The 22733-nt window shown below is 51.3% G+C and overlaps 5 protein-coding genes and 1 long non-coding RNA gene across 17 annotated transcripts in view; 3 read left to right on the forward strand and 3 right to left on the reverse strand.

Moving 5' to 3' along the window:
• Nucleotides 1–263: 263 nt before the first annotated feature.
• LOC130523780 (complement C1q subcomponent subunit A-like) lies at nucleotides 264–4079 on the reverse strand. 5 transcript variants are annotated; one of them, XR_008950015.1, is made up of 9 exons: nucleotides 3819–4078; nucleotides 3059–3232; nucleotides 2786–2956; nucleotides 2541–2614; nucleotides 1073–1189; nucleotides 848–928; nucleotides 540–772; nucleotides 394–408; nucleotides 264–362 (listed from the first exon to the last, which is right to left on the reverse strand). XR_008950015.1 is itself a non-coding variant. In XM_057029311.1 (8 exons), the coding sequence occupies exons 2-7, from the start codon at nucleotides 3219–3221 to the stop codon at nucleotides 626–628; spliced, it is 753 nt and encodes a 250-aa protein (XP_056885291.1). In that variant the 5' UTR covers nucleotides 3222–3232; nucleotides 3819–4079; the 3' UTR covers nucleotides 264–558; nucleotides 603–625. The 5 variants fall into 5 exon arrangements, 3 of the variants coding, with proteins under 3 accessions (XP_056885291.1, XP_056885290.1, XP_056885293.1); XR_008950014.1 differs by having other exon boundaries at nucleotides 264–408; XM_057029311.1 differs by having other exon boundaries at nucleotides 264–558; nucleotides 603–772; nucleotides 3819–4079.
• Nucleotides 4080–4277: 198 nt separating this feature from the next.
• Nucleotides 4278–6065, reverse strand: LOC130523777 (nuclear factor 7, brain-like). The gene has a single exon (XM_057029300.1). The coding sequence runs from the start codon at nucleotides 5822–5824 to the stop codon at nucleotides 4436–4438; it is 1389 nt and encodes a 462-aa protein (XP_056885280.1). The 5' UTR covers nucleotides 5825–6065; the 3' UTR covers nucleotides 4278–4435.
• Nucleotides 6066–6561: 496 nt separating this feature from the next.
• Nucleotides 6562–10512, forward strand: dnase1l4.1 (deoxyribonuclease 1 like 4, tandem duplicate 1). 5 transcript variants are annotated; one of them, XR_008950013.1, is made up of 12 exons: nucleotides 6562–6912; nucleotides 7851–7936; nucleotides 8146–8234; nucleotides 8369–8455; nucleotides 8625–8737; nucleotides 8820–8932; nucleotides 9029–9186; nucleotides 9247–9343; nucleotides 9415–9481; nucleotides 9572–9691; nucleotides 9754–9876; nucleotides 9955–10512. XR_008950013.1 is itself a non-coding variant. In XM_057029308.1 (11 exons), exons 2-11 carry the CDS (start codon nucleotides 7856–7858, stop codon nucleotides 9774–9776), a joined length of 948 nt encoding a protein of 315 aa, XP_056885288.1. In that variant the 5' UTR covers nucleotides 6562–6912; nucleotides 7851–7855; the 3' UTR covers nucleotides 9777–10512. The 5 variants fall into 5 exon arrangements, 4 of the variants coding, with proteins under 4 accessions (XP_056885288.1, XP_056885286.1, XP_056885287.1 ...); XM_057029308.1 differs by having other exon boundaries at nucleotides 9754–10512; XM_057029306.1 differs by having other exon boundaries at nucleotides 6569–6912; nucleotides 9572–10512.
• Nucleotides 10513–11092: 580 nt separating this feature from the next.
• Nucleotides 11093–12903, reverse strand: LOC130523781 (uncharacterized). The gene is made up of 4 exons (XR_008950016.1): nucleotides 12623–12903; nucleotides 11599–11654; nucleotides 11360–11447; nucleotides 11093–11267 (listed from the first exon to the last, which is right to left on the reverse strand). It is a non-coding gene; the product is annotated as an uncharacterized LOC130523781 (long non-coding RNA).
• On the forward strand, nucleotides 11631–14812 carry ccdc51 (coiled-coil domain containing 51). Of its 4 annotated transcripts, none has more exons than XM_057029302.1 (7): nucleotides 11631–11753; nucleotides 11996–12110; nucleotides 12823–13021; nucleotides 13132–13269; nucleotides 13344–13508; nucleotides 13602–13808; nucleotides 14072–14812. In XM_057029302.1, exons 2-7 carry the CDS (start codon nucleotides 12088–12090, stop codon nucleotides 14627–14629), a joined length of 1290 nt encoding a protein of 429 aa, XP_056885282.1. In that variant the 5' UTR covers nucleotides 11631–11753; nucleotides 11996–12087; the 3' UTR covers nucleotides 14630–14812. The 4 variants fall into 4 exon arrangements, with proteins under 4 accessions (XP_056885282.1, XP_056885284.1, XP_056885281.1 ...); XM_057029301.1 differs by lacking the exon at nucleotides 11631–11753 and adding an exon at nucleotides 12665–12736 and having other exon boundaries at nucleotides 11933–12110; nucleotides 13139–13269; XM_057029305.1 differs by lacking the exon at nucleotides 11631–11753 and adding an exon at nucleotides 12665–12736 and having other exon boundaries at nucleotides 12027–12110.
• Nucleotides 14813–17174: 2362 nt separating this feature from the next.
• Nucleotides 17175–22733, forward strand: part of osgn1 (oxidative stress induced growth inhibitor 1) — a 7622-nt gene continuing 2063 nt past the window's right edge. Inside the window, exons 1-7 of the mRNA XM_057029299.1 lie at nucleotides 17175–17372; nucleotides 20820–20882; nucleotides 21230–21366; nucleotides 21663–21854; nucleotides 21930–22021; nucleotides 22147–22346; nucleotides 22415–22733. The exon at nucleotides 22415–22733 is cut by the window's right edge and continues 25 nt beyond it. Of these exons, the coding sequence (XP_056885279.1) occupies nucleotides 17369–17372; nucleotides 20820–20882; nucleotides 21230–21366; nucleotides 21663–21854; nucleotides 21930–22021; nucleotides 22147–22346; nucleotides 22415–22733 (1007 nt within the window). The 5' untranslated portion in view covers nucleotides 17175–17368. The remainder of the gene's footprint in view (nucleotides 17373–20819; nucleotides 20883–21229; nucleotides 21367–21662; nucleotides 21855–21929; nucleotides 22022–22146; nucleotides 22347–22414) is intronic.

A 22733-nucleotide genomic window follows, 5' to 3' on the forward strand; every position in this document is an offset into this window, starting at 1 on the left:
GATGATGGATGGATGGATGATGGATGGATGGATGGATGGATGGATGATGGATGGATGGATGATGGATGGATGGATGATGGATGGATGGATGGATGGATGATGGATGGATGGATGATGGATACTCACTGAAACCACATTTTGCTGATTGTAAACGCTGAACTTTATTAATTCATTTTAATCACATTTCCAATCATTATTTATAAACCTGTTAAATGAATCCAGCAGCAAATCAAAGTATAAAGAAGGAAATAAAGGCCCAAATGTTCACGTCAAGTCTTTATGGTTTTATTCTCAAATTCAGATCTGCATTAAAGTATTTAAGGGAAAAGAAGAACCTTCAGACCAGATGTTACAGACCAGATGGTTACAGACCAGATGGTTACAGACCAGGTGGTTACAGACCAGATGGTTACAGACCAGATGGTTACAGACCAGATGGTTACAGACCAGGTGGTTACAGACCAGATGTTACAGACCAGATGGTTACAGACCAGATGTTACAGACCAGATGGTTTCAGACCAGATGGTTCAGACCAGATGTTACAGACCAGATGGTTTCAGACCAGATGGTTACAGACCAGATGTTACAGACCAGATGGTTACAGACCTGCTTTCATGACGGACTTTACTCAGCATATATCATAAACCCACTGAAGATGATTTTTTTTTCTTGAGTGTCTTTTGTCTCAGCATCTTTTTGCTGGTCCTTGAAGGACTCCAGCCACACCCTCTGTTCAGCTCCCAGCTGTAGAACCACCCCTCCAGACAGAACCTGCAACACAACCACGTGAACCTGGACTCTTCGTGTCTCCTAAAACCCCTCCTGATGGTGTCTTCAACCACTGACCTGTTCGGTGTTCCTGTTGTAGTCACAGAAGCCCAGCTTGTCGGTTAGGGAGTCGCTGCTTATACGCAGACACATGCTGACCTAAACACACACACACACACACACACACACACACACACACACACACACACACACACACACACTGGTGTAACGTCTCTTCCTGCCTGACTGTTTCAGATGTGGTTGGTTTTGGTGGTGCGTGCCTAGAGGACAGGAGGCGGTTACCTTGGCCATGGACTGAAAGGTGAAGTAATAGACTCCAGGTATTTTGCACGTGAAAAACCCGGTCTGTGCATTAAAGTGCCCTGGTTTGTTGACCACAGTGACATCATAGGTCACTACCTGAAACACAGAATGACATCAATATTACATCTACTTCTTAACTACTTTTTTTCTTTCAGGGTCACGGGGAGGGCGCACATATGGGCAAAGGAAAGTTAACCCCAGGAGGAGTCGCCGGTTCATTGCAGGGCCCTGTGAGAGCATTTTTGGCTCCAGTACCTTGCTCAAGGGTACCAAGGCAAGTCTCTGAAGGTGTCCTGGCACCTCCCATTATTACCAGAACACCTTCCATGTTTTTGTCAGCGCAAGGGCTTGAAACCAGAGCCCTCCACTCCACACCGCCAGTCCCCCAACCGACTGGGACTATTGTATATCATTACACAGGAACTATATACATCTATATGTTCAGCTGTAGAACTTCCAAAAATTCATAAAAGGTGCTTGAGGAAGTTCAGGGAGGTATAGAGAAGGATGCCGGAGGTCACAAGGAAGAAGAACAACAATCCCACAGAGGGGAATAGAGCAGAAAAGCTTGATCCCTTCTTCCATCGCTTAAACTCCCTACTTCTCTTGGATTGGGGGGTGACCTTGGTGAGCCCTTGCTGATGAACCTCTTCAGCATTTCTCCAATCATAGGTTGCACCCAGGGAAGATCTTCACAACATGGAAGGTATGAGAATCCAGAGACGCAGTGAGGGGCTGCTGGATGATGTGGGGGCCGTACTTGTAAAGGAGGTTGAATCCCTTTAGTATCTTCCAGAAACCCCTGTGGTCCATCAGCCTGCTCTCTTGTTGTAGATCAGGGGTGCTCAATACGTCGCTCGCTAGCTACCAGTCGATCACCAAGGTACTCTCAGTAGATCGCATGACAATAAAAACATAGACTTCAGCCTATCATCCATCCCGTCATGTGATTGATATAGAGGGCAGCGAGTCAGATGACATCTAAATATTTTTGATACTTAGGTCACTGTGCATGCGTAAACAACAGCTCTAAGTGCAGCAAAGGTAACAAGCGGAGGGGGAGGAGTTCACAGATGAGGAGGAGGAGCTCACAGCGGAGGGGGGAGGAGCTCACAGCGAAGAGGAGGGAATCCCAGCTAAGGGGGAGGAGTTCACAGTGGAGGAGAGGAGCTCACAGATGAGGAGGAGGAGGAGCTCAGCTGAGGGGGAGTGGCTCATAGTCAAGTGGGAGGGGCTTACAGGGAGGGAATCCCAGCTGAGGGGGAGGAGCTTACAGCTGAGCAAAATTATTGGACTGAACTGGACTTGTTTGACACAGTAGTGGAGCATCGAACAAAACCATAAATAATCTATCTGCACGTATATCTATCAAGTAAAGCGTCAGTATTAATATATATGGGGTAATATTCCAGATTAGTATAGTTAGGAAATGAATGACAGACTGAACCTTGCCAAAAACTGGATAGCGACGATCAGTCCTCATCACAGAGAAGGCTGAATGGGTGTTCTGAACGTGTTCTCCTACACACACACACACACACACACACACACACACACACACACACACACACAAAACAGTGTTGTTTCCCTGTGTGGGTTTCATTTCATTGAAGGCATGTAAATAATGCGCTATACACACAAACACACACACACACATGTCCACTATTCTGCTTGCTGTGTCAGTGTTATTACCAGTCATGGCAGTGTTTCCACCAGGGCCAGGGAGACCAGGGTTTCCTGGGGGACCCATAGGTCCCACTTCACCATGGTAACCTTTGGGGCCCATAGCACCTTGCATGCCTGGAGACCCAGCATCCCCTTTCAGTCTGTGCAGAACTCTTGGATCTCCTGTGACCAGTGTGGCTGTAGGCCATAACGTACAAGTGATTCATTATTAGATACAGTCATTTTGGCGACTTGAAGCCAGCCAACACACACGTGCATTTGGACATTTAGGACACTAACCTGGTTCTCCTTTCTCTCCTTTGGCTCCAGGTTGTCCGTCTCTTCCAGGGATTCCTGGCTGTCCTGCCACACCAGCGATTCCTTTGCAGTTGGGGTCACCCTGGCCAGGGGTCAGGAGCAAGGTCACTCCCACCAACACTACCAGCCCATAATGACACCCCATGGCCAAACGTGCTGGATGTAACAGAAATAATCAGTGAGATGTAGAAGTTTAAAAAAACATAATTATGTGTTTAGTTTCATTTATAGTTTAATTGTTTAAAAACAAAACACATTGTATAATATAATATAATGTAATATAATAATTTCCCATTCAAAAAACTCTTAAAAAGTAAATAGGTTGTTTTGCAAAAGGACACAGGTGTAAAACACTAACTAACTAACTAACTAACTAACTAACTAACTAACTAACTAACTAACTAACTAACTAACTAACTAACTACTAACTAACTAACTAACCAACCAACCAACCAACCAACCAACCAACCAACCAACCAACCATTTTAGGGATTTTTCGGCCCATAAACAGATTAATCGCTGGTCTCTGCTGATCTTTTTATTGCTTTAAAATAAAAGAACATTTACAAAAACAGCGGCACAAAGTTCACCTTAAACCTGCTAAGTTAAAGTGATCTTTTATCCAACACGCATCCACTGTGACGGGTGATTTGGCGCTGGTCGCCCTCATAAAGGATGAAATTAAACCGACCAACTTCGACGGACGACCACCCTTCCAAGCACGATCGTTTCTTTTACTCACCAGTTGAGCTTTAAGTCTGAGCAGAAGAGAGGCTGAAGCGTGATGAAGAGACTTGAAAGAACACACAGAGTCTGCTGCTCACACACACACACACACACACACACACACACACACACACACACACTCACAGGGGAGAGAGAGGGAGTAGGAAACGAAACTCATGATCTTACATTACAACTGTCAATCCTGCAATTATTTTGAATTTCCCCGTCTTGGGGAACATTTCCTTCGGTCTGACCTTCTAACGTTCTCTCTCCGCTCGATTCCTTCGTGATGGAGAGAGTTTAATTTTACACCTGATAAATGATTTCTGCAGACTAAAGTCACTGCACGTGTAAAGGAATTGTCCACGTTAGCCCAGTCCACATTCATTTTCAAGTTAATAAAGAAACATGTGCAAAGTGACTCTATGGAGTCAATCTCTCATCTCAATAGTACTTTGCTGGGATCTGGTACACATATAACAGCTGTACAACACAGTCACACGTATTTATTGAAACAATAAAATCCACCCATCAATCAGAACTGGGTCACGCGTCTTCTGTCCCACCCAAAGACTTCCAGGCCCCAGAATCGGAGTCCTTATCTCCCGTCTGTGTGCTGTTGTGTTTGTGGTTTCATTCTCTTGTTACAGAGATTTTGCCTTCTAGAACCTTCAGCGGCGCTTGGTTCACCGTGCCGATGCAGGGGAAGAGCTTTTGGGTGAAGCTGTGGGTCACGGTGTGAATGTGGGTGTTAGTGTCGGGATCCAGCCAGGACAGCTTTCCTCTGTTCCAGTCCAGGAGAACTCGGATCCTCTGCAGCCTCTTCTTCACCCGGAGAACAGCGGGGGGGCTCTCCGCTGTGCGCAGGCTGTATCTGTTATTGTAGAACTCAAAGTGCCAAAATCGACAGTTCTTTTCCTTGGTCCACCGCACAAACTCGGTCACGCCCACGAACCAAGCCCCGTTGTCCCCGACGTCCACGTCCCAGCAGTGATGCCCCGAGCTGATGCCCTCCCAGCCGCGGACGGTCCGGTAGTAATGAAGCCTCTCCGGGTTTTCCGGCAGGCTCTGTCTCTCCCCGTGTCTCACAGCGGTGAGATCGTCCGAGAGAAGGAATTCTGGGTTGGCTGTGTTCGGGTCCAGGATCACGGGAGCATAGGACACCGCCTTCTTCATCTTGTTCCAGACGTTGAACCTCAGGTTGCCCAGATGTTTGGCCACATCTATCAGCGCTCCTGGGGGCAGCTGCGGGTCCCCCAGCAGGGGGCGCTGCTGGACTCTTTTGGCTGCTGCGCCGTATAGTTGCAGGAAGGCCACGTCGTCGGCTCTCAGCTCCTCTTCTGTCGCCCCGACCGTGTCTGAGAGCATTTTGATATCTCTGCTCAGAGCTTCTGTGTGTTTCTTCATCACCTCGGTCTTCTGCTCCTCCTCCTCCTTCAGGGCAGCGATCCTTGCCTCCTCTTCCTCTCTCAGGAACTGGTAAAGCGCCTTGAACTGCTCCTGAATCTGCCTCTGGGTGTGCTGAGCCTGCAGCTTGATGTGTTCAGTCATCAGATCACAGTTTTGCTTAGCGTGTTGGAGCAGCGCGAGTTTGCTCTGCAGGGGCCTGAGGAACTTCTGGAGCTCCTCTCTCTGATCTCGGGCCACTTCGTCAGCAGGTCTGAACCTGTGGCTGCTGTGTCTCTTGGAGTCCCGGCAGATGAGACACACAGGCTGCTGGTGCTCCAGACAGAAGAGTTTCAGTTTCTCGTTGTGCAAGTTACACAGGAGCTCGGGTCCCGAGGAGGCTTTGGTGTTCTGCAGGAGCAAGGCTTTGCACAGGTTTTTTAATGCCAGGTTGCAGGGTGGATCACTCCTGGAGGATCTCCTGTTGCACAAAGGGCACTCCCTCGAAGGCTTGCCCCGCCACCATGTCTGCAGACAGTCTTCACAGAAGCTGTGGCTACAGGACAAAACCACCGGGTCGGTAAAAAGATCCTGACACACGGGGCACAGGAGGTCCTCGGAGGGCTGGAAAGACATCTTCTCTCAGTAAAGCTGAACACACTCTTTGGGGCAATAAGCGAGAGCTCTTTCCTGGGTGACTGGTCGGTCAAAGCTCTTCACGCCCCGCGCTGTCCTCCGTTAGACTCTCAGCCCAAGGACGGGGTGAGGAATGTCGCCGGTACCAACTGCCAGTGGTCGGGAGTGTTTCCTCCTCGTGAAACGTCAAGCAACTGATACGAAAGAGAAATTTGCTCTCTGTCAGTGCGTGACGCAGTCCCTCAGCTCGCCTCAGGTGAGACGGAGGCGGGGCCTCTGTCAACATCATCAACTCCAGTCCAAGAAGGGAGTGGTGCCCTCTGGGTAGTGATCAAATCATCAACTGGTTACAAATGCCAGAACAATCCCAGCACATCGCACACCACAGCTTGGAATGCAACATTCCCACCTCTGGGAATTCCTGTGAAAGAGCTGATAATGATGAGCTCACACAACATCTGGGGGGGGGGGGGGGTCTCCAGGGGGAACTCCTCCTTTATAACACCTAAACAACAGGCAGGACTCAGACTCATTAAATCAAGGCCGAAACTGCAGTTTCTTGGACGTCGGGTCACAAGAGAAAAGGCCCTGAAAAGGCCTGAGCAGCCAGTAACCGGTCAGTCGAGGGGGGGGGGGGGGACTTCCACAATGTGGGCGGTGAAGAGAATCCGAGGGAGGTGCTCGAATTTGTCGTGAAACCGGTTTTGTTTCAAATTTGAGCACCGCTTCCAATGGTGCAGGGACAGAATAGTCAAAAGAATTTTCCGGGATGTGATTGTGGAGCTCCTGAAAGTCCACCCAAAGTCAAAGTGTCTTGGTTTTCCCAGGATCTTACAGTTAAAAGAAAGGAGATATTAATGAGCTCATTCTTGTTTATGTGGATATTGTTCTTCTGAGAGCGACGCGATCTCTGTGCTGAACAGCCAATAAACGCCTGACGTGGACCAGAAGACAGTGCCCTTTTGTCCCCTGTTGTGTCTCATTTCCCTCTTATTGGTCAGCTGCCAACCAATCAGGTGGAGTTCTGTCACCTCGTCCCTACAGACAGGGAGAAAGCAGCAGAGGCGGAAGTTTCAGCCCTCCGACAGGTAAGGAATCACGTCTCCTCTGCTACATCTACAGACCGAGGGGCTTTTTGCTGCCTCGGGGACACACGGGGACACAGAGCAAGGTGCTTTATTGGAGGGGTTAGAGAAAGAAGCCTCCCTGCTCCATTTGAGATGCAGCGGCTGCTCATTTACACCCGTTTCTGAGCTTCCTTAAAGGATCACTTTGTAGTTTGTGCTCTAAAAAGCACCAGTCTGGCTGCAGACGTAGATCATTACCACCGACCACATAAAAAACAGGAACCTGCGGCCACCAGCGAGGGGCTGGAGGCAACCGGTGCTGGACTGCAACTAGACAGCCAAATACAGCTTGAGGTATTAGTGAAAATCTATTTTGCTTCAATCAGCCCAAGTCAGAACAGAAGTGTCCACTAATCCCATTGGTCCATGAAAGCCACAGGAGCTGGTGATGGGGGGGGGTTGTAGCAGGAGGCCGTGGCGGGGTAACACGACGGCCATCAAGCATGTGGTTCACCTCTCAGACGTTGACGCTGGGACCCGGTATGAGGCCGGTTGATCACGCCTGGGTTCCTTTTGGATTGTGTTGCTATCAGCCTGACGGAGACACACTCACAGTCACTCGTCCAAAGAGCTCGCGGAGCTCAGGTACCAGGAGATAAGATCTGGATCTACTGGAGAAAAGAGTCTGGGAAAAATGGGGAACTTCTGCTTCTACGTATTTGGGAGGTTCAGTTCATTCCTGTCCTGGTCGTTTGGACTCTTCGTCCATTACGAGCTTGTTGATATTGTGACTGGTGAATTCTACAGCCTGTTGAGCCTCAGGCTGCACTAGTGTAGGGCAACACACACACACACACACACACACACACGTAATTACCCTGTTTGATGTTGGAATACCTCACATGTTGAGGCCCGTTCAGACACTCACGGTCATCACGTTCCCTCCTTTTTCTTCACAGTCACCATGAAAATAGCAGCGTTTAACATCCAGAAATTTGGAAAAAACAAGCTGTCCGACCCAGACGTCCTGAGAACCCTGGTCAAGGTAACACCCCAGAGCACACTCCCCTTCATCCTCAAGACTCGTGTGCAACAGACTGGGTCAAGAGTGAAGACGTGGTGGTTTAAGCTGTTGCGTTTCAGCTCAGAGCTGCACATCTGCATCTTCTTCCGCCCCCACTGACCCCAACAAAGAACTGTCCAGCAGCTTAATGAGCAGCTGATGATCCATGAGAGGTTGTTTGTGCCCCACAGATCGTGTCTCGCTATGACATCATTCTGATCCTGGAGGTGGTGGACATCAGCGGCGAGGCCGTGAAAACCTTCCTGGAGGCTCTCAACACGTTCGTGTCTACCTAGTTTTCCCTTTCAGGCTTGTAAAATGTCCATATTTAGCATAAAGTGGCAGAAGCCTCAAAGTCCAGCAGCCTTGGGTCTCTGTGCGGAGGGGGTAAAAGCCAGATTGTCTGTGTTGAAGGTCCAGCATGAAGCATCACTACACCATGAAAATCAGCACCCGCCTGGGCCGGACGCGCTACAAGGAGCAGTTCTTATTCCTCTACAGGTGCGAAGGAACCTTCCTTTTCAGAACATCAGCTCTTCACACATGGATGATGGTCTGGATTGCAGATATATTGCAATCCAATAAAAAAAAAACCCTCTGGTCTGAGCGGAACGTGCAGGAAAATGGGACTTTTTATTGACCCGTGGTCTCTCACTGACCCTGGTTTCAGGGACAACATGGTTGACTTGGTGGGGTCCTATCAGTTTGACGATCAGCTGACCGAAGGAGGAGACGTTTTTGCTCGAGACCCTTACATCCTGAGGTTCAGATGCCTCAACACCGGTGAGTGTCACCAAACGTGTGCTTGTGACGCTTGTGCGCCCACGTGGAGCCGCTGTGGAGATGTTTCTGTCTTCCACCCCAGTGTTGAAGGACCTGGTGATGATTCCGGTCCACACCAAACCGGATGACTCGGAGAAGGAGCTCGATGAGCTCTACGACGTCTTCCTGAACGTCACCAAGAAGTGGGCGACAGATGTAAGCTGGAGCCTTCCCCAGAAGAACATATGCAGATGTTTCTTTGCACCACACATGATGTAAAATGTTTAGATCCTGAATTCTGTCTTTCTCTAGAACGTGATGATCTTGGGGGACTTCAACGCAGACGGCGCGTACGTCTCCAACAGGGACATGAAAAACATCCGCATCCGAAGCGACAGGAACTTCCACTGGTTGATCGGAGACGACGTGGACACCACGGCAAGCAAGAGGAACAGCCACACCTACGACAGGTGACACACCAGGTGGGTGACGACCTGGAGGCGTGTGTGTGAACGCGCGTCTGTCTTCAGGATCGTGGTGTATGGAGACGACATGCTGCAGGCCGTGGTGCCAAACTCCGCCAAACCCTTCAACTTCCAGAAGCAATACAGACTGAGTGATGAGCAGGTCCGCTTTTATTCCCTTCTTCTGGTTAAATGTCGGCACTGCCGCCACTAAACAGCTGTTTAACGTTCCAGACCCTTAAAATAAGCGACCACTACCCTGTGGAGGTGGAGCTGAAGTCCGTCTCCCAGATGAAAGAGGGTAACGTCAACAGTCTTCAGTGGAGCTCTCGTTCATCTCACTGTTTGGGAGCATAATATTAGAATATATATCTTTTCTCTCTCTCCACAGCTGCGGGTCCTCTGGCTGTGGAGACGGATGCAGATCTGCTGGAACTGAAAAGAGGAAATCTGCTGCTGGAGAGGGAGAAGCTCAACCTCGAGATCCAGATTCTGCGGGCAAAGCTGGAGAAGTTTAACCAGGGAGAAGTTTAACCAGGGAGGAGTTTAACCAGGGAGAGTTTAACCAGGGAGAGTTTAACCAGGGAGAAGTTTAACCAGGGAGAAGTTTAACCAGGGAGGAGTTTAACCAGGGAGGAGTTTAACCAGGGAGAAGTTTAACCAGGGAGGAGTTTAAAGGCGACCAGAACCAAAAAAGACCTCTGCCACACACTGTTATTATCAGATGCTTTAGCAGACTGCCTGGAGGAGACATCAAACCTTTAATAACCTCAGCTAGCACCATGCTAACAAACCTGGTGGCTGGTGAAACACCTCTTGGTAGCGCTGATGTGCATTCAAATCAAGTCAGAAACTGACTTGATATCAACTGAACCTACACAAATCAGCACTGTGCCATCATGACAGTGCAGAAGCACCACAAGATCTCACACAGTCGATGATCTTGGATCAAATGTGATGTTTTTAGTCCTCCTCTATCTCGTTTTTCTGCTATCGTCCTAGTTTAAAAGAGATCTCACCGAATTTGGTTGTTAACGTTTCCATCATCACTCTGACTGACCTTTGACCTCATAGCCATCCCTTTGGGGGCACTTTTCACGTGCACCTAAGAAGAATTCTATTAATAGACTCAGTGATAAAGGAGATAACACATCAGCGTCTCACCGAGAATAATGTAAAGTCTGTTATATTCTAGATGAAGCTTTCTTTTTTAACTTAACTTACTGTCTGGTGAAATAAAGCTCAGGAGGTCCTAATTGTTCAAAAAATGCTGACGAGGTGCGATTTATCGTTCCTCTTTTAACGTGTTAAATAAAGAGTCACATGTTCCTATTTTCAGCTTCCGTCTGGTTCATGCAAACTATTTTAATTTCTTTCTGTTCACTTCAATCCCAAAGGTTGTGACACCTACTAACGTATCCCATAATGTACAGCATAGATTAGACGCTGCTGGGAATGATGTCACTGTATCCCCAATATAGGTCGAGCTTTAATCAGTCAGAACTGAACTGCTTCAGAGCGACAGAACGCAAGGTTGGATTCCAGGAAGGGAACATTTGTGTTTAATGGGAAACAGCCAGTGGCCCCAGTTAAAATGAGGTCTCCTATACTGGAGGCAGCCTGAGGTGGCTGCGAGGCCAGTTTGGGAGCCTCGATGGTGGTCGTGTTCGTCGAGGAAACGCTTTAATTAATGCTGCAAGATTGTTCAGAATGATGTGCACGTCTAAACTGATCCCACCCGTAAATGTTGTTGATAGTTTAAAGCTGTTAAATATCCTCAAACCAATCCAACAAAGAAATACAAGACAAGCAGTAATCATAAAAACAAAACAAAAACAACAACTTTATTACCATCTTCCTCGTTACAATATGACAAATCTCACATTTCTGGCGAGTTAATTTTCTGGTGAGATTCAGCTTAGATTTTTAACGATTCCCACTCCTTGGTTGCGAGTGTGGGTGTGAGGTTTCTGTCAGGCGTCACAGCAGCACCAGGTTCTCTGGAATTGATGAGCTGGGAAACAAACAAACAAACTCCAGCACGACGTCCGTTTACTTTTTGCCCGATTTCTTGATCCCAGTTCCAGCTAGAGGGATTTTAGAGAAGGAATAAAAATCGGTTGTAATTTAATATTGCGTTTTTACATTTACAGTGACAGGGTTGTGTTGCGAGTCTTACTTAGGGGCCCCTTTCCAGAAGCTCTGGCTTTTAAGGCTTCCAGAGCTTTTTGTTCTTCTTTCTGTTTCTGTTTGAAGGCTGCATCATCCTACAGAAACAGAGGAAATCACACATTAGAACTTCCACAGTGGCGGAGGCCTTCCCAAGCCCCTTGCAGTCTTCTTTGACATGCACGACAGTTTATAAGGATGTAAAGGTGTATCGTGCATCATTTAAAGGCCGAACAGCCTCACACACACCTCGTCCACATCCTTGCACTGTTTCTTGGGTGCTTTTAAAGGCTTCTTCTTCCCACCTAGAAAACAAGCAAACACCCGTGACGTTAACCCACTGCATGGATTCAAGATACTGGATCAACTGGTTCAGGGTTAAATTGACGCTACAGTGTTTAAAAGTAGACAAGAAACGAGCTAGCGCTCTTTTGTAGCAGCCTTTAGTTGGTTAAGCTAGCCTGACAGGCAACTTGCAACAGCCAGATAATCTTTGAGGAATGGCCATAATTTTCACATAATATCAAAAGAAATATTTCTTACCTTCTCTTCCAGACATGATGGAATTCTTACTAAACTTATGTTACCAAAGAATTAGATGTTTAATTGACGCTAGCGCAGTCACACTTGTAATCCTCTCTGTCAGGACCCCACCGACACTTTGAACCGGAAACGACTGTCCGATTCGCGCCTGAGCGAAAATGCTCCCTACAGCTAACGAGACTGACTGTGACATTTATGCTCCACGGCATTGACCGAAGGTATGATATTCAAGAGATGTCTCATTTTATCAATGTACATAGAACTGAAAGTGTGCCACAGACCCTTTCCTACGACGTAAATATATTGACTTTTAGTCGCGCGGTACTCAACTGTGTGTCTGTCTGTGCATATGAGGCTAGCAAGCTAGCAGGCGGCTAATGACAGTCCTGGAACAGAACACCTGACCAACATGGTTCACCCTGAATAAACTACGTTTCTTAAGGTTATGACACGATGATAACGTCGCTGCATTTCCCCGGTGACATTGTTAGTTTTGACTCATCGTGAGGTATCTTGGTGGCATCTTTGCCTTTTTGGTTAATATTAAGTGCAATTCAAAGTCACGCTGCTAGACCCTAAATAGTTGGATATTGTCATTTACCATTTGGATAAATATGAGCAAATGGTACAATCAAAAGTCTGATCTGGCCTTTTTGTTAGCAAAAGCGGTAATAATTCTGTCACTGTTAAAATAGCGCGACTGAAATGTGGGGGGTTATTGTTGCCAGACCTTTCTGCATTAATCAGGATCAGATCTTTATTGTTTCCACAGGTGCGTTCAGTGACGCCGATGCTCAGTCGGCCAGTTTTCCGCCTGCTTCCGCCTGCTTCCCGTCTCCATGAGGTTCCGCTCGACCTCCTTTTCCACCGGACACTTTGGGCTGAATGCAACGCTGAAGCTGATGATTGAACACGTCTTTGCTCTCTTAGGTTCCGAGGAGTCCAGGTGTGTCTCTGGGCTCGTGGCTCCTGCTGTGCGTCTCGTCTCGCCGCGCCCGGCAAAGTTGTCCTGGTCCAAGCTTACTGTGTGAACCCCCCGCCCGGCCCCCCGCCGCCCTCCAACGTCCCCGCACCTACAGAAAAGAGCGCCGCTCAAGTGGTGAAGAAACGTGTCCTGGCGGTTTTAGGGGTAAAACAATGGCTCCATTCAACTGTTTACAACCTAATAAATCACTGTTTTAACAGCGGCTGCCACTAACTCATTAAAACAGGTTTAATCATTTCTAATCTGGCCTCAAGCATGCAGGTGATTTGGGCCAACGGTGGGGGCAGAGGTCGGCCGAGACGGCTTCGGCCTCGCTCAGCTACTGGTGGGCGAGGTACGAAGAGTTTGTTGGGCTCAATGAGGTCCGAGAAGCCCAGACCAACGTCACTCAGGTCAGCAGAGACCAAGGGATGCTCCCGACTCAGAAAATCCTCCCTAAAACTCCCCCACATGTGCGTTTCTGCAGGCGGAGTCGGCGTTCATGGTGGCCAGAGGGATGGTGCGGGAGGCTCATGCTGCCCTGGAGGCCCTGCAGGTCCGGCTGAAGGAGGTCAGAGACAGACTGGACAGAGTCTCCAGGGAGGAGGCCCACTACCTGGAGTTGGCCACACTGGAGCACAAACTGCTTCAGGTTTGCTTTTAGTCCTGTAACGTGTGGATGTAAAGTCATCACCCCCCCCAGGGTTCGTGACCGTATGTGGCCTCGCTGGCTTCTCTCCTTCAGGAAGAACGCCGTCTCCGGACAGCCTACGAGAACGCAGAAGGCTCCGAGAGGGAGAAGTTTGCCTTGTTTTCAGCAGCTGTGCGAGAGAGCCACGAGAAGGAGAGGACGAGAGCCGAGCGCACCAAGAACTGGTCCATCATCGGCTCCGTGCTGGGAGCCCTGATCGGGGTCATGGGGTCCACTTACATCAACCGGGTCCGGCTGCAGGTCAGTGGGGACCAGTGGGGACCAGTTTTAAAGCGCTTCCTTTGCATGTTTCAGAGCAACACGAACTGGCTCCATTCATAGTACTAAAAACTCTCCTTAAAGATACGGAAATACATCTCTAAACTTCTCCCGTCCACTTTATGGGACTGGAGAAGTTACTTACTCTTCCTCAGATGGTTGCTGAGGCACCAAACAAGGGTGTTATCACTTCATTCTTTAAAATAATCCTCGTGATTGACTGGCTGCTCTTCTCTTGTCTGCAGGAGCTGAAGGGTTTGCTGCTGGAAGCCCAGAAAGGCCCGGAGAGCCTGCAGGAAGCCCTCAGAGTCCAGGCTGGGAACCACCGTTCCCAGCAGGAGGAGCTCCGCACAATCATCGACGACCTCAGACTCACTCTGAGTGACACCAGCGCGCTCAAGGGTGCCGTCGTCCTTCAAGGCGAGCGCCGTGTAGCTCCAGAGACGGCCTTAAAGGACCCCCAGAGGGAGACCCGGACTCTCCTCCAGGCCCTCCCGCCTCAAATGGGCCAACTGAGGCACGGACTGAGCGGCGTTCAGGAGGAGCTGGCAGCAGTCAGGAAGTTACTGGAAAGCAAACAGGATGGAACAGAGGTTGGGGGGCGGAGCTCCGCAACAGCGGCGCAGGGCGAGCAGGCGGAGCCCGGGGCCCTGCTGGGGGGTCTGCAGGGGGCGCTGCAGGACAGCCAGAGGACTCTGGGGGGACAGATCAGGCGCAGCAGCGCGTATAACGCTGTGTTCTCCTACACCGCTGCCACCCTCACCGTCTGTGCCTTGTTCCTGCTGCTGAGAGGAAGCAGTTAGCTGTGAGGTCACTTCCTGTCACACGAACAGTAATCCGGCGCTCCTCCCGTGTTTACCAGGTGTTTGGGTCCATTCCAGCGTGGACCAGTACAAGGATTTAGTCAAGACGGCCGGGTTGAATCCTAAAGTCAATCTGTTGGAAGCTTATTAAAAGTATTCAATAAATGCAGATACGGTGCGGAACTCCTGAGGAATTGCTCCTTATTTTAGTTTCAGCTCCAGCTGATCGGGTGTGTGCGGGTCCAGGACCCAGTGGTGGTGCAGGAGCTGTTGGCCGGGCTCAAGGCTGCTTCCAATCACATGGGAATTCCTGGCCACCGGGCTCGACCTTGGCTCTCCGTAAGAGGAGACAACAGTGACATGCTTTCAGGAGATAGAGTCTAAATGGCTAAACCCCCCCAGCAGAATATTTCTGACGCTCTTCTCTAAACACTCGTGTCCTTGGAGCCCAGCGGCAGTCGTGCAACGTGCTAGTTTAGTTGGCCGGCGTTTACAGCAGCGTTGGGATGGAGTGATGAGATCTTTCACTGGTGCAGGATGGGAGGAAGAGAAGCAGAACTGTCGGAAAGGGAAGGGCGTTTGTTTAAACAAAACATGCTGATGATCTCATCTCCTCAAATATTTACCTGTCAAACTGAAAGGAAAAGCAAATTCCTGCCAGGAAGAGCTGGAAGATGTGCAGATTAAAAAACAACAACAACCCCAATCTTTGGCTCCGGGTGGAGCTGGTCACGCACTTGTGTTTGCTGACTATTTGTGATGAAGGTCGGTTATTTGGTGGTGTGTTTCATCACGTGAGGAGTTGGTTTTTTGTAATCCACGGTTCAGTTTTTGACACACTGGCTGAACCGTCTTTGGGATGCAGTGGGATTCGGCGGTGCGGCCGCTAGGGGGCGGGCTGGGTCGCCGTCATTCAGGCATGGAGAAGGTCACCGAGGTCAGCGTCCACCTCTACCGGCGTTTCAGAACAGTTTATTACAGAAATATCACGCCCACGCGAGTCTTCTGTTTAGTGTGATGTCATTTTATAGGTAGGATAAACTTTAAAAACACCTCACATAAAGAGGACGCTGACCTAGATATGAAATGTCACCACTAAATGTCAGGATTTTCATAATTGTCTCCTCCTTAATAGTCAGGAGGAGGTTTATTGTCTCTGAATAACAGATTGTAACGCAATACACCGCAGGGGGTCCTGAAACAATGTCTCCAGAGAGGAGTTTGACCTTCTTTGACCTTTGAAGGTTCACTGTGAGACGATCTCCCCAGGTTTCCCCGGTGCGTTGCACAGCCAACAGGGTCGTGTCACGCACAAACTCTGGAGATTGGAAATGGAGCCGAACTTCCAGTACGTTATAACAGTGTGTTATAACAGCCTCCATGTTACGCCGCTGCTGCCGGGGTGACGTCATTCAACGACCATCCTGTCATGAGTGATCCAGTGGATCACTTGAAATAAACTTGGGAGGCGGTTAGTCCCGGCTGCGTGTAAATGTTTAGCACCATCGATTTTAAATCATTATCACAACAAACATGTCGTACAGTTTTTTGTTCTTTAATAAAGAAAACCCGTGCAGCTCAAATACTTCATGTCCACATTGACCAAGGCAACATTGGGACTGCTGAAGTCCACCCCAATAAACGCTCGATTCCCGACCTGGTTCCGAACTGACCCAACTTAACATGCTAACATGCTAACGCGCTATCATGCGGCGGTCAGCGAGGAATGGTGCGACCTCTCACTCTGGTTGCATTTTCAACAGACCTGTCGCAGCTCCAGAACCAGGAAAAGCTGAAACATGGGCGAGACGAGGGGCAGAAAAAGGGGTTTCCTTGTCATTCTCATTATTATTGGGACATAAAGAAGTCACAACAAGGCGCATAGCAGAGGGGTGTAAGCCATAATGGAGAGGCAGAGGGGTGTAAGCCATAATGGAGAGGCAGTTGTTAGGAGAACCATACTGGACCACGGATTATATTCCTGTGTTTCCCCTTCTAGAACACATTTAAAACATTTAACCATTAAGCCAACATACAAATTATTTGCCAAACTGCATAAACTCTAAATTGAAAACTGGGGGGAAACAAGATTGAGTGGTTATGATTGGATCCCACCAGTGCGCTGCGATGTCACAAGTCAACTCTAAAACTGGGTTACTTATGACGGTATTATAGTTGGATGACCGCCTAAACTGGTGAGTGAATTCAGGCAGGGTTTGAAACTAGAACTATTTTATCGTGTTTGTCACAACCTATCAACCTTCCCAGAAATGCAACTAATGTAACTCAACAAGTCGTCTTTTAATTCTTCCAGATCCTATACATAGATATTATTTTGATTCTCGTGATATAAATGAATCATTTTGACACTGTTCCAAATACTATCATGTTACAATGTCCCGTTAAAGGTATGACTAAGCATTTAAACCTGTTCTGCGGTTTCTGTTACGTAATCGGGGTCCCTCCCGCATCTCGATCTCATAGACGACCTTGGAGTGTCGGGGGCGGGGCTTCCCCTGGCAGTGCGCTCCTGCCCGCTGATTGGTTGCGGGGCCGGAAGTTCGCTCCGGGTATATAAGCGCGTGGGAGCGACTCCGGTGCCGCGCGGAGTCGACTGGAGCCGTGTTCCAGAACCGGTCGGGGGCATGCTCGTCTGAGACGGGCCGAAGACAACACAGCTGTCCGTTCGTTTGTCTCCTGAGGGACGGAGAAGGTGAAGCGCGCCCGCGGATCACCGCCATGCGTGAGTACATGCGTGCGCTTTGTGCCCGCGGCCCCCGTTAGGCCGACGGTGACAGCTCCGTTCCTCCCCAGGCTAATGGCACTTCGCTTCATCCGCTCAGTCACGCGCATTCTTGCACTCGGCTTCAAACGCCCGAACCGGGTGCACGTTTCCTCCCCGCTGTGCAGCCCTGTTACCGCACAACGTGCGTGCGTGTGTGCGCAAGTATTTTCCTGCCATTCCAAACCCATTGTTTTCCCATTTTTCCAGCCTCCGGCAGGAGGGTTTGTTCAGTGAGTTCACACTTGGAAAATCCCATTGACTCGGTACTTGGAAGCCTTCACGCGCCCCTCTCCTGGTGGCTGAACGCGCACGGACGTGCGTGTTGGGTCCGAGGGGTTTGCAGACTGATGCCTCTCATATCTTTGACTCTTCAGGAAATGTTATCAGTCCAGCGGGAACAGTTGGGAGTCCTTGAAGGTCACTGGAACGTCGTTAAATGGCCCCGCTATGATGTTTTTGTTTGAATGGGACCGGGACCGATCCCATGGGACCGGGACCGGTTGAGTTTGGGTCACACCGCAGCTGGGCCATTCACAATCGGAACATATTCTGTTGCCATGAGAGGTTTAGTCAGGGAACGGAGCCGTGCCGGCGGTTACGCGTTCCAAGACCTGGTTCTGGAGAAGGTCTGGGTGGTTACGCGTTCCAAAGACCTGGTTCTGGAGAAGGTCTGGGTGGTTACGCGTTCCAAAGACCTGGTTCTGGAGAAGGTCTGGGTGGTTATGTGTTCCAAAGACCTGGTTCTGGAGAAGGTCTGGGTGGTTACGTGTTCCAAAGACCTGGTTCTGGAGAAGGTCTGGGTGGTTACGTGTTCCAAAGACCTGGTTCTGGAGAAGGTCTGGGTGGTTACGTGTTCCAAAGACCTGGTTCTGGAGAAGGTCTGGGTGGTTACGTGTTCCAAAGACCTGGTTCTGGAGAAGGTCTGGGTGGTTACGTGTTCCAAAGACCTGGTTCTGGAGAAGGTCTGGGTGGTTATGTGTTCCAAAGACCTGGTTCTGGAGAAGGTCTGGGTGGTTACGTGTTCCAAAGACCTGGTTCTGGAGAAGGTCTGGGTGGTTACGCGTTCCAAAGACCTGGTTCTGGAGAAGGTCTGGGTGGTTACGCGTTCCAAAGACCTGGTTCTAGAGAAGGTCTGGGCGGTTACGCGTTCCAAAGACCTGGTTCTGAGAAGGTCTGGGCGGTTACGCGTTCCAAAGACCTGGTTCTGGAGAAGGTCTGGGCGGTTACGCGTTCCAAAGACCTGGTTCTGGAGAAGGTCTGGGCGGTTACGTGTTCCAAAGACCTGGTTCTGGAGAAGGTCTGGGTGGTTACGCGTTCCAAAGACCTGGTTCTGGAGAAGGTCTGGGTGGTTACGCGTTCCAAAGACCTGGTTCTGGAGAAGGTCTGGGTGGTTACGCGTTCCAAAGACCTGGTTCTGGAGAAGGTCTGGGCGGTTACGTGTTCCAAAGACCTGGTTCTGGAGAAGGTCTGGGTGGTTACGCGTTCCAAAGACCTGGTTCTGGAGAAGGTCTGGGCCGACAGGTGTTTCTCAGTAATTCCCTCATTAAAATCTCATTAGCAGGCGGCTCAGCGCAGGTGACAGATGGTCAAACGGACCTCCAGGTCCTCCCAGCGTGACGTCACGCAGAATTAAGGCCCGGTCGCCAACGCCGGGAAGACGTCCGGAAGCTCCGACCCTGCCGGGAACGTTGGGGCCGCCCACGTTCTAGCTTAAACACATGCAGTCGGAGCAACCTGGTTCTGTTCTGAACCCCGTCCTGGAGTGAAGCCTCTTCATGGACGTCCATGTCTGGACAGGCCGGGCCGGGCCGGGCCGGGCCGTCGTGGGCCGACGCCATGCGCTTACGTAACACCGGGACTGAGCTGGTTACCGTGATCCTGCGGGGACGTTCTCACAATGGGAGTGATGTTTGGTAACCACGGTTACGACATCGAAGCTCGCCAGGGTTTGTTAGAGAGGGATTAAATGTGATCCTGACGCCGCTCCTTAGTTTCCCTCGTCTGTCTGTCGGGCCAACATCTGGCTCCCATGACAAAAGTTCTGCTGACCCACTAAACTCGTGCAGGAGAAAAGGGTGTCGAGGGAAACCGGGTCCGTCCGTCCGTCCTCGGCGCCGCGGCCTGGAGACGGCGGCCCCTAAATCTGCCCTCTGACAGCGCGAGGAGGTCAAGGTCAAGGTCGACCTCTCACCCCAAAAGCTCTCATTCAGACACCTCCCAGACCAGCAGAACTGGACCAGCAGAACTGGACCAGCAGAACTGGACCAGCAGAACTGGACCAGCAGAACTGGACCAGCAGAACTGGACCAGCAGGCGCTCACACGCCTAAACTAAAAGTGCCGTCGGCCAAGAATAAAAGGGAGGTCCAATGTCATGTTAGCTACACATAACAATGGTTCTGGCGTGTGGGTGTGTCCCGGGACGTGCACGCCGGCTGGCTTTAGTGGCGTGTGGGTGTGTCCCGGGACGTGCACGGCGGCTGGCTTTAGTGGCGTGTGGGTGTGTCCCGGGACGTGCACGCCGCCTGGCTTTAGTGGCGTGTGGGTGTGTCCCGGGACGTGCACGCCGCCTGGCTTTAGTGGCGTGTGGTGTGTCCCGGGACGTGCACGCCGCCTGGCTTTAGTGGCGTGTGGGTGTGTCCCGGGACGTGCACGCCGCCTGGCTTTAGTGGCGTGTGGGTGTGTCCCGGGACTGCCTTATGTAATTCAGCCCCTCCCCCTTCTGCTTCGCTTCTGTCTTCCTCCACTTTGCTCTCGTTTGTGTCGACTTTGCATGACTTTGCAGTTCCAGTGGCGACGCCTCCCGCTCCGCTCCTCGCCCGCTCCGCTCCTCGCCCTCCCGCTCCGCTCCTCGCCCTCCCGCTCCGCTCCTCGCCCTCCCGCTCCGCTCCTCGCCCGCTCCGCTCCACGCCCGCTCCACGCCAGTGTGCACGTCTGTAGGTTGATATAAATGCAGCGAAAGTCGGCGTTTCTGGACGTTTCACCACCGTTGGGTTCAAATGGCGAGCGGGCCCGTTTAAATCCTCAGATATGGGGTCGCCATCGTCGGCTCCTGGTGCTCGTTGGTTGTTGTTGTTGTTGTTTTCAGTGTGTGTGTGTGTGGTGTGTGTGTGTGTGTGTGTGTGTGTGTGATAAAGCCACTCTTATCGACCCTAAATAAAGCCACAAACGGCTGAGATGAAGCGATTCCTTTAAAACGGGTCTGACGCACAGACGCAGCGCCTGGTTCTGTCCCAAGGCTGTGTGTCTATGTTAAGGTATGAGCTCAGACAGGAAGTGCGGCGCGCGCGTGTGTGTGTGTGTGTGTGTGTGTGTGAGAGGTCAGTGGAAATGTACAGGCTGACCGTGGTGGTCGGGGCAATGATTAACCCTCCTGAAGGAACGCTCGTGTTTCTCCTCTCTGCAGTCAAACTGGACCATCCTGATAAAGAGGCCGTCGGGGGAGAGGTGGTGCCCGTGGTTGTTATTGGTGAGACACGCACACACACACACACACACACACACACACACACACACACACACACACACACACCGGCTCAACAGGAGCGTGATCTGAAACAGTCACCATGAGGAAGCACTTTTGGTTCCTGCGACCTCTGACCTTTGAGTCACGCGGGGTAATATTTAGCATGTGAGCTGAGTCACTGTGACGTCGTCCCCCCCCCCCCCCCGGAGCGTCCACAGATTTTCCAGGTCCCCGCAGGTGCACCAAAACCCGTTTGACAGCACGGAGGGAGCGGCGAAGACGTTGGAGCGTTGGAACGTTGGAGCGTTGGAGCGCGACCGCTCAAACAAGCCTTTGTCTCTGTCCCCCAGGAAATGGCCCCTCTGGGATCTGCCTCTCCTACCTGCTGTCCGGCTACACCCCCTACCTGTCGCCCGACGCCTCCCACCCCAACCCTGTGCTGCAGAGCAAGCTGGGGGAGCAGCCTCACCTGTCGCTGCTGGAGCAGGTAAACCCCGCCCCTGCCTCGATCAGCTAGCTGCTTCTGCTCTATGATGCTAATGAGGATCAGAAATGCTGATAATACTGGAAAGGTTCCATCCGGTTTGAAGCTTTGTGTCGACATCTGCCCCAAATAAAGGCGGTTTACGCCCATTTGGATTAGCTCTAAACGAGGGCTGCAGTCTAGCACCCCCCCCCCCCCCCCATTTTAGCGTGTAAACATACCGTTGCTAAGTGGCGCTAATCCTGCTCTCAAACCAGCCCTCAACAGGTGGTCAAGCCTTTTGTTGTCCGTCTGTCCAGGACCTGGAGTATCTGTGCGAGGGTTTAGAGGGACGCTCGTCCAACCCCGTGGCGGTGCTCTTCGACTCGCTGCTGCTGCCCGACAGCGACTTCGGACTGGACCGCGTCTCGCCGCTGGAGTGGCGCTACGAGCCCGAGCACGCCATCCCTCACCTGGTGCTGGGCAAAGGTCCGCCCGGAGGAGCCTGGCACGTACGTGAGCACAGACCACGCTGCGGGTTCTTCGCTCGGTCCTTCTCCCGGCTCACGTCTCACTTCCTGTTGCAGGCCATGGAGGGCTCCATGCTAACGCTGAGCCTGGCTAACTGGATGGAGCTTCCTGGACTGAAGCTGAAGGACTGGATGAGGGACAAACGCAGGTTTGTCTCGCCTGCTCTTGACATGTGCTCCGTGTGTTGGTGACGCCGACATCCGGAGATGAAAATATTGGCTCCACCGCGTGAATCCGGAGTTTTAACGTGCTTCCGTCTTCACTGGGACGCAGGAACGTGAGGAACGACCGCGCCACGCCAGCTGAGATCGCCTCCTACTACCAACACTACGTTTCCCAGATGTCTCTGGAGCAGAACTTTGCGGGTGGCACCACCGTCACCTCGGTAACCAGGCAGTCCAGCCCTCAGGACGGAGCGCCGCCCTGCTGGAGGATCCAGGGGCTGCAGCGCAGAGAGGGGGAAGTGCTGGGAGGTAGGACGCCGTCGGCCTCTCCAGCTTCCTGTCGGCCCTTCCTGTTTTAAACCTCACTTCCCTCTTAGACGGCGGCCCGGTCCCGGAGGCGGTGCCCTTCTCTGTGCTGGCCCACAACGTGGTGCTGGCGACGGGGACCCACGACATCCCCGCCAGGCTGGGCGTGGAGGGCGAGTCGCTGCCCTTCGTGCACCACTCCTTCTGGGAGCTGGAGGCCGCCATCTGCCGGGGGGAGCTGAGCCAGACGTCGGACCCGGTGCTGGTGGTGGGGGCGGGCCTGACGGCCGCCGACGCCGTCCTGGCCACGCACCACCTCAACACCCCCGTCTACCACGTGTTCCGGCGCTCGGTCACCGACCGCCAGCTGATCTTCAACCAGCTGCCCAA

This window comes from Takifugu flavidus, chromosome 4, assembly GCF_003711565.1.
Source record: "Takifugu flavidus isolate HTHZ2018 chromosome 4, ASM371156v2, whole genome shotgun sequence".
In the NCBI taxonomy this organism is placed as follows: Eukaryota; Metazoa; Chordata; class Actinopteri; order Tetraodontiformes; family Tetraodontidae; genus Takifugu; species Takifugu flavidus.

Excerpts from the sequence above, each read along its gene's own strand:
- LOC130523780 (XM_057029311.1), bottom strand. The coding sequence starts at position 3,221 with ATGGGGTGTCATTATGGGCTGGTAGTGTTGGTGGGAGTGACCTTGCTC. Across the intron at positions 2,615-2,785 it reads TGGAAACACTGCCATGACTG|GAGAACACGTTCAGAACACC; the intron begins GTAATAACACTG and ends GTGTGTGTGTAG. Across the intron at positions 773-847 it reads ACAACAGGAACACCGAACAG|GTTCTGTCTGGAGGGGTGGT; the intron begins GTCAGTGGTTGA and ends GTTGTGTTGCAG.
- LOC130523777 (XM_057029300.1), bottom strand. The coding sequence starts at position 5,824 with ATGTCTTTCCAGCCCTCCGAGGACCTCCTGTGCCCCGTGTGTCAGGAT.
- dnase1l4.1 (XM_057029308.1), top strand. The coding sequence starts at position 7,856 with ATGAAAATAGCAGCGTTTAACATCCAGAAATTTGGAAAAAACAAGCTG. Across the intron at positions 8,235-8,368 it reads TTCCTGGAGGCTCTCAACAC|GTCCAGCATGAAGCATCACT; the intron begins GTTCGTGTCTAC and ends TCTGTGTTGAAG. Across the intron at positions 8,456-8,624 it reads CAGTTCTTATTCCTCTACAG|GGACAACATGGTTGACTTGG; the intron begins GTGCGAAGGAAC and ends CCCTGGTTTCAG.
- ccdc51 (XM_057029301.1), top strand. The coding sequence starts at position 12,683 with ATGCTCAGTCGGCCAGTTTTCCGCCTGCTTCCGCCTGCTTCCCGTCTC. Across the intron at positions 12,737-12,822 it reads CTGCTTCCCGTCTCCATGAG|GTTCCGAGGAGTCCAGGTGT; the intron begins GTTCCGCTCGAC and ends TTGCTCTCTTAG. Across the intron at positions 13,809-14,071 it reads TCAACCGGGTCCGGCTGCAG|GAGCTGAAGGGTTTGCTGCT; the intron begins GTCAGTGGGGAC and ends TCTTGTCTGCAG.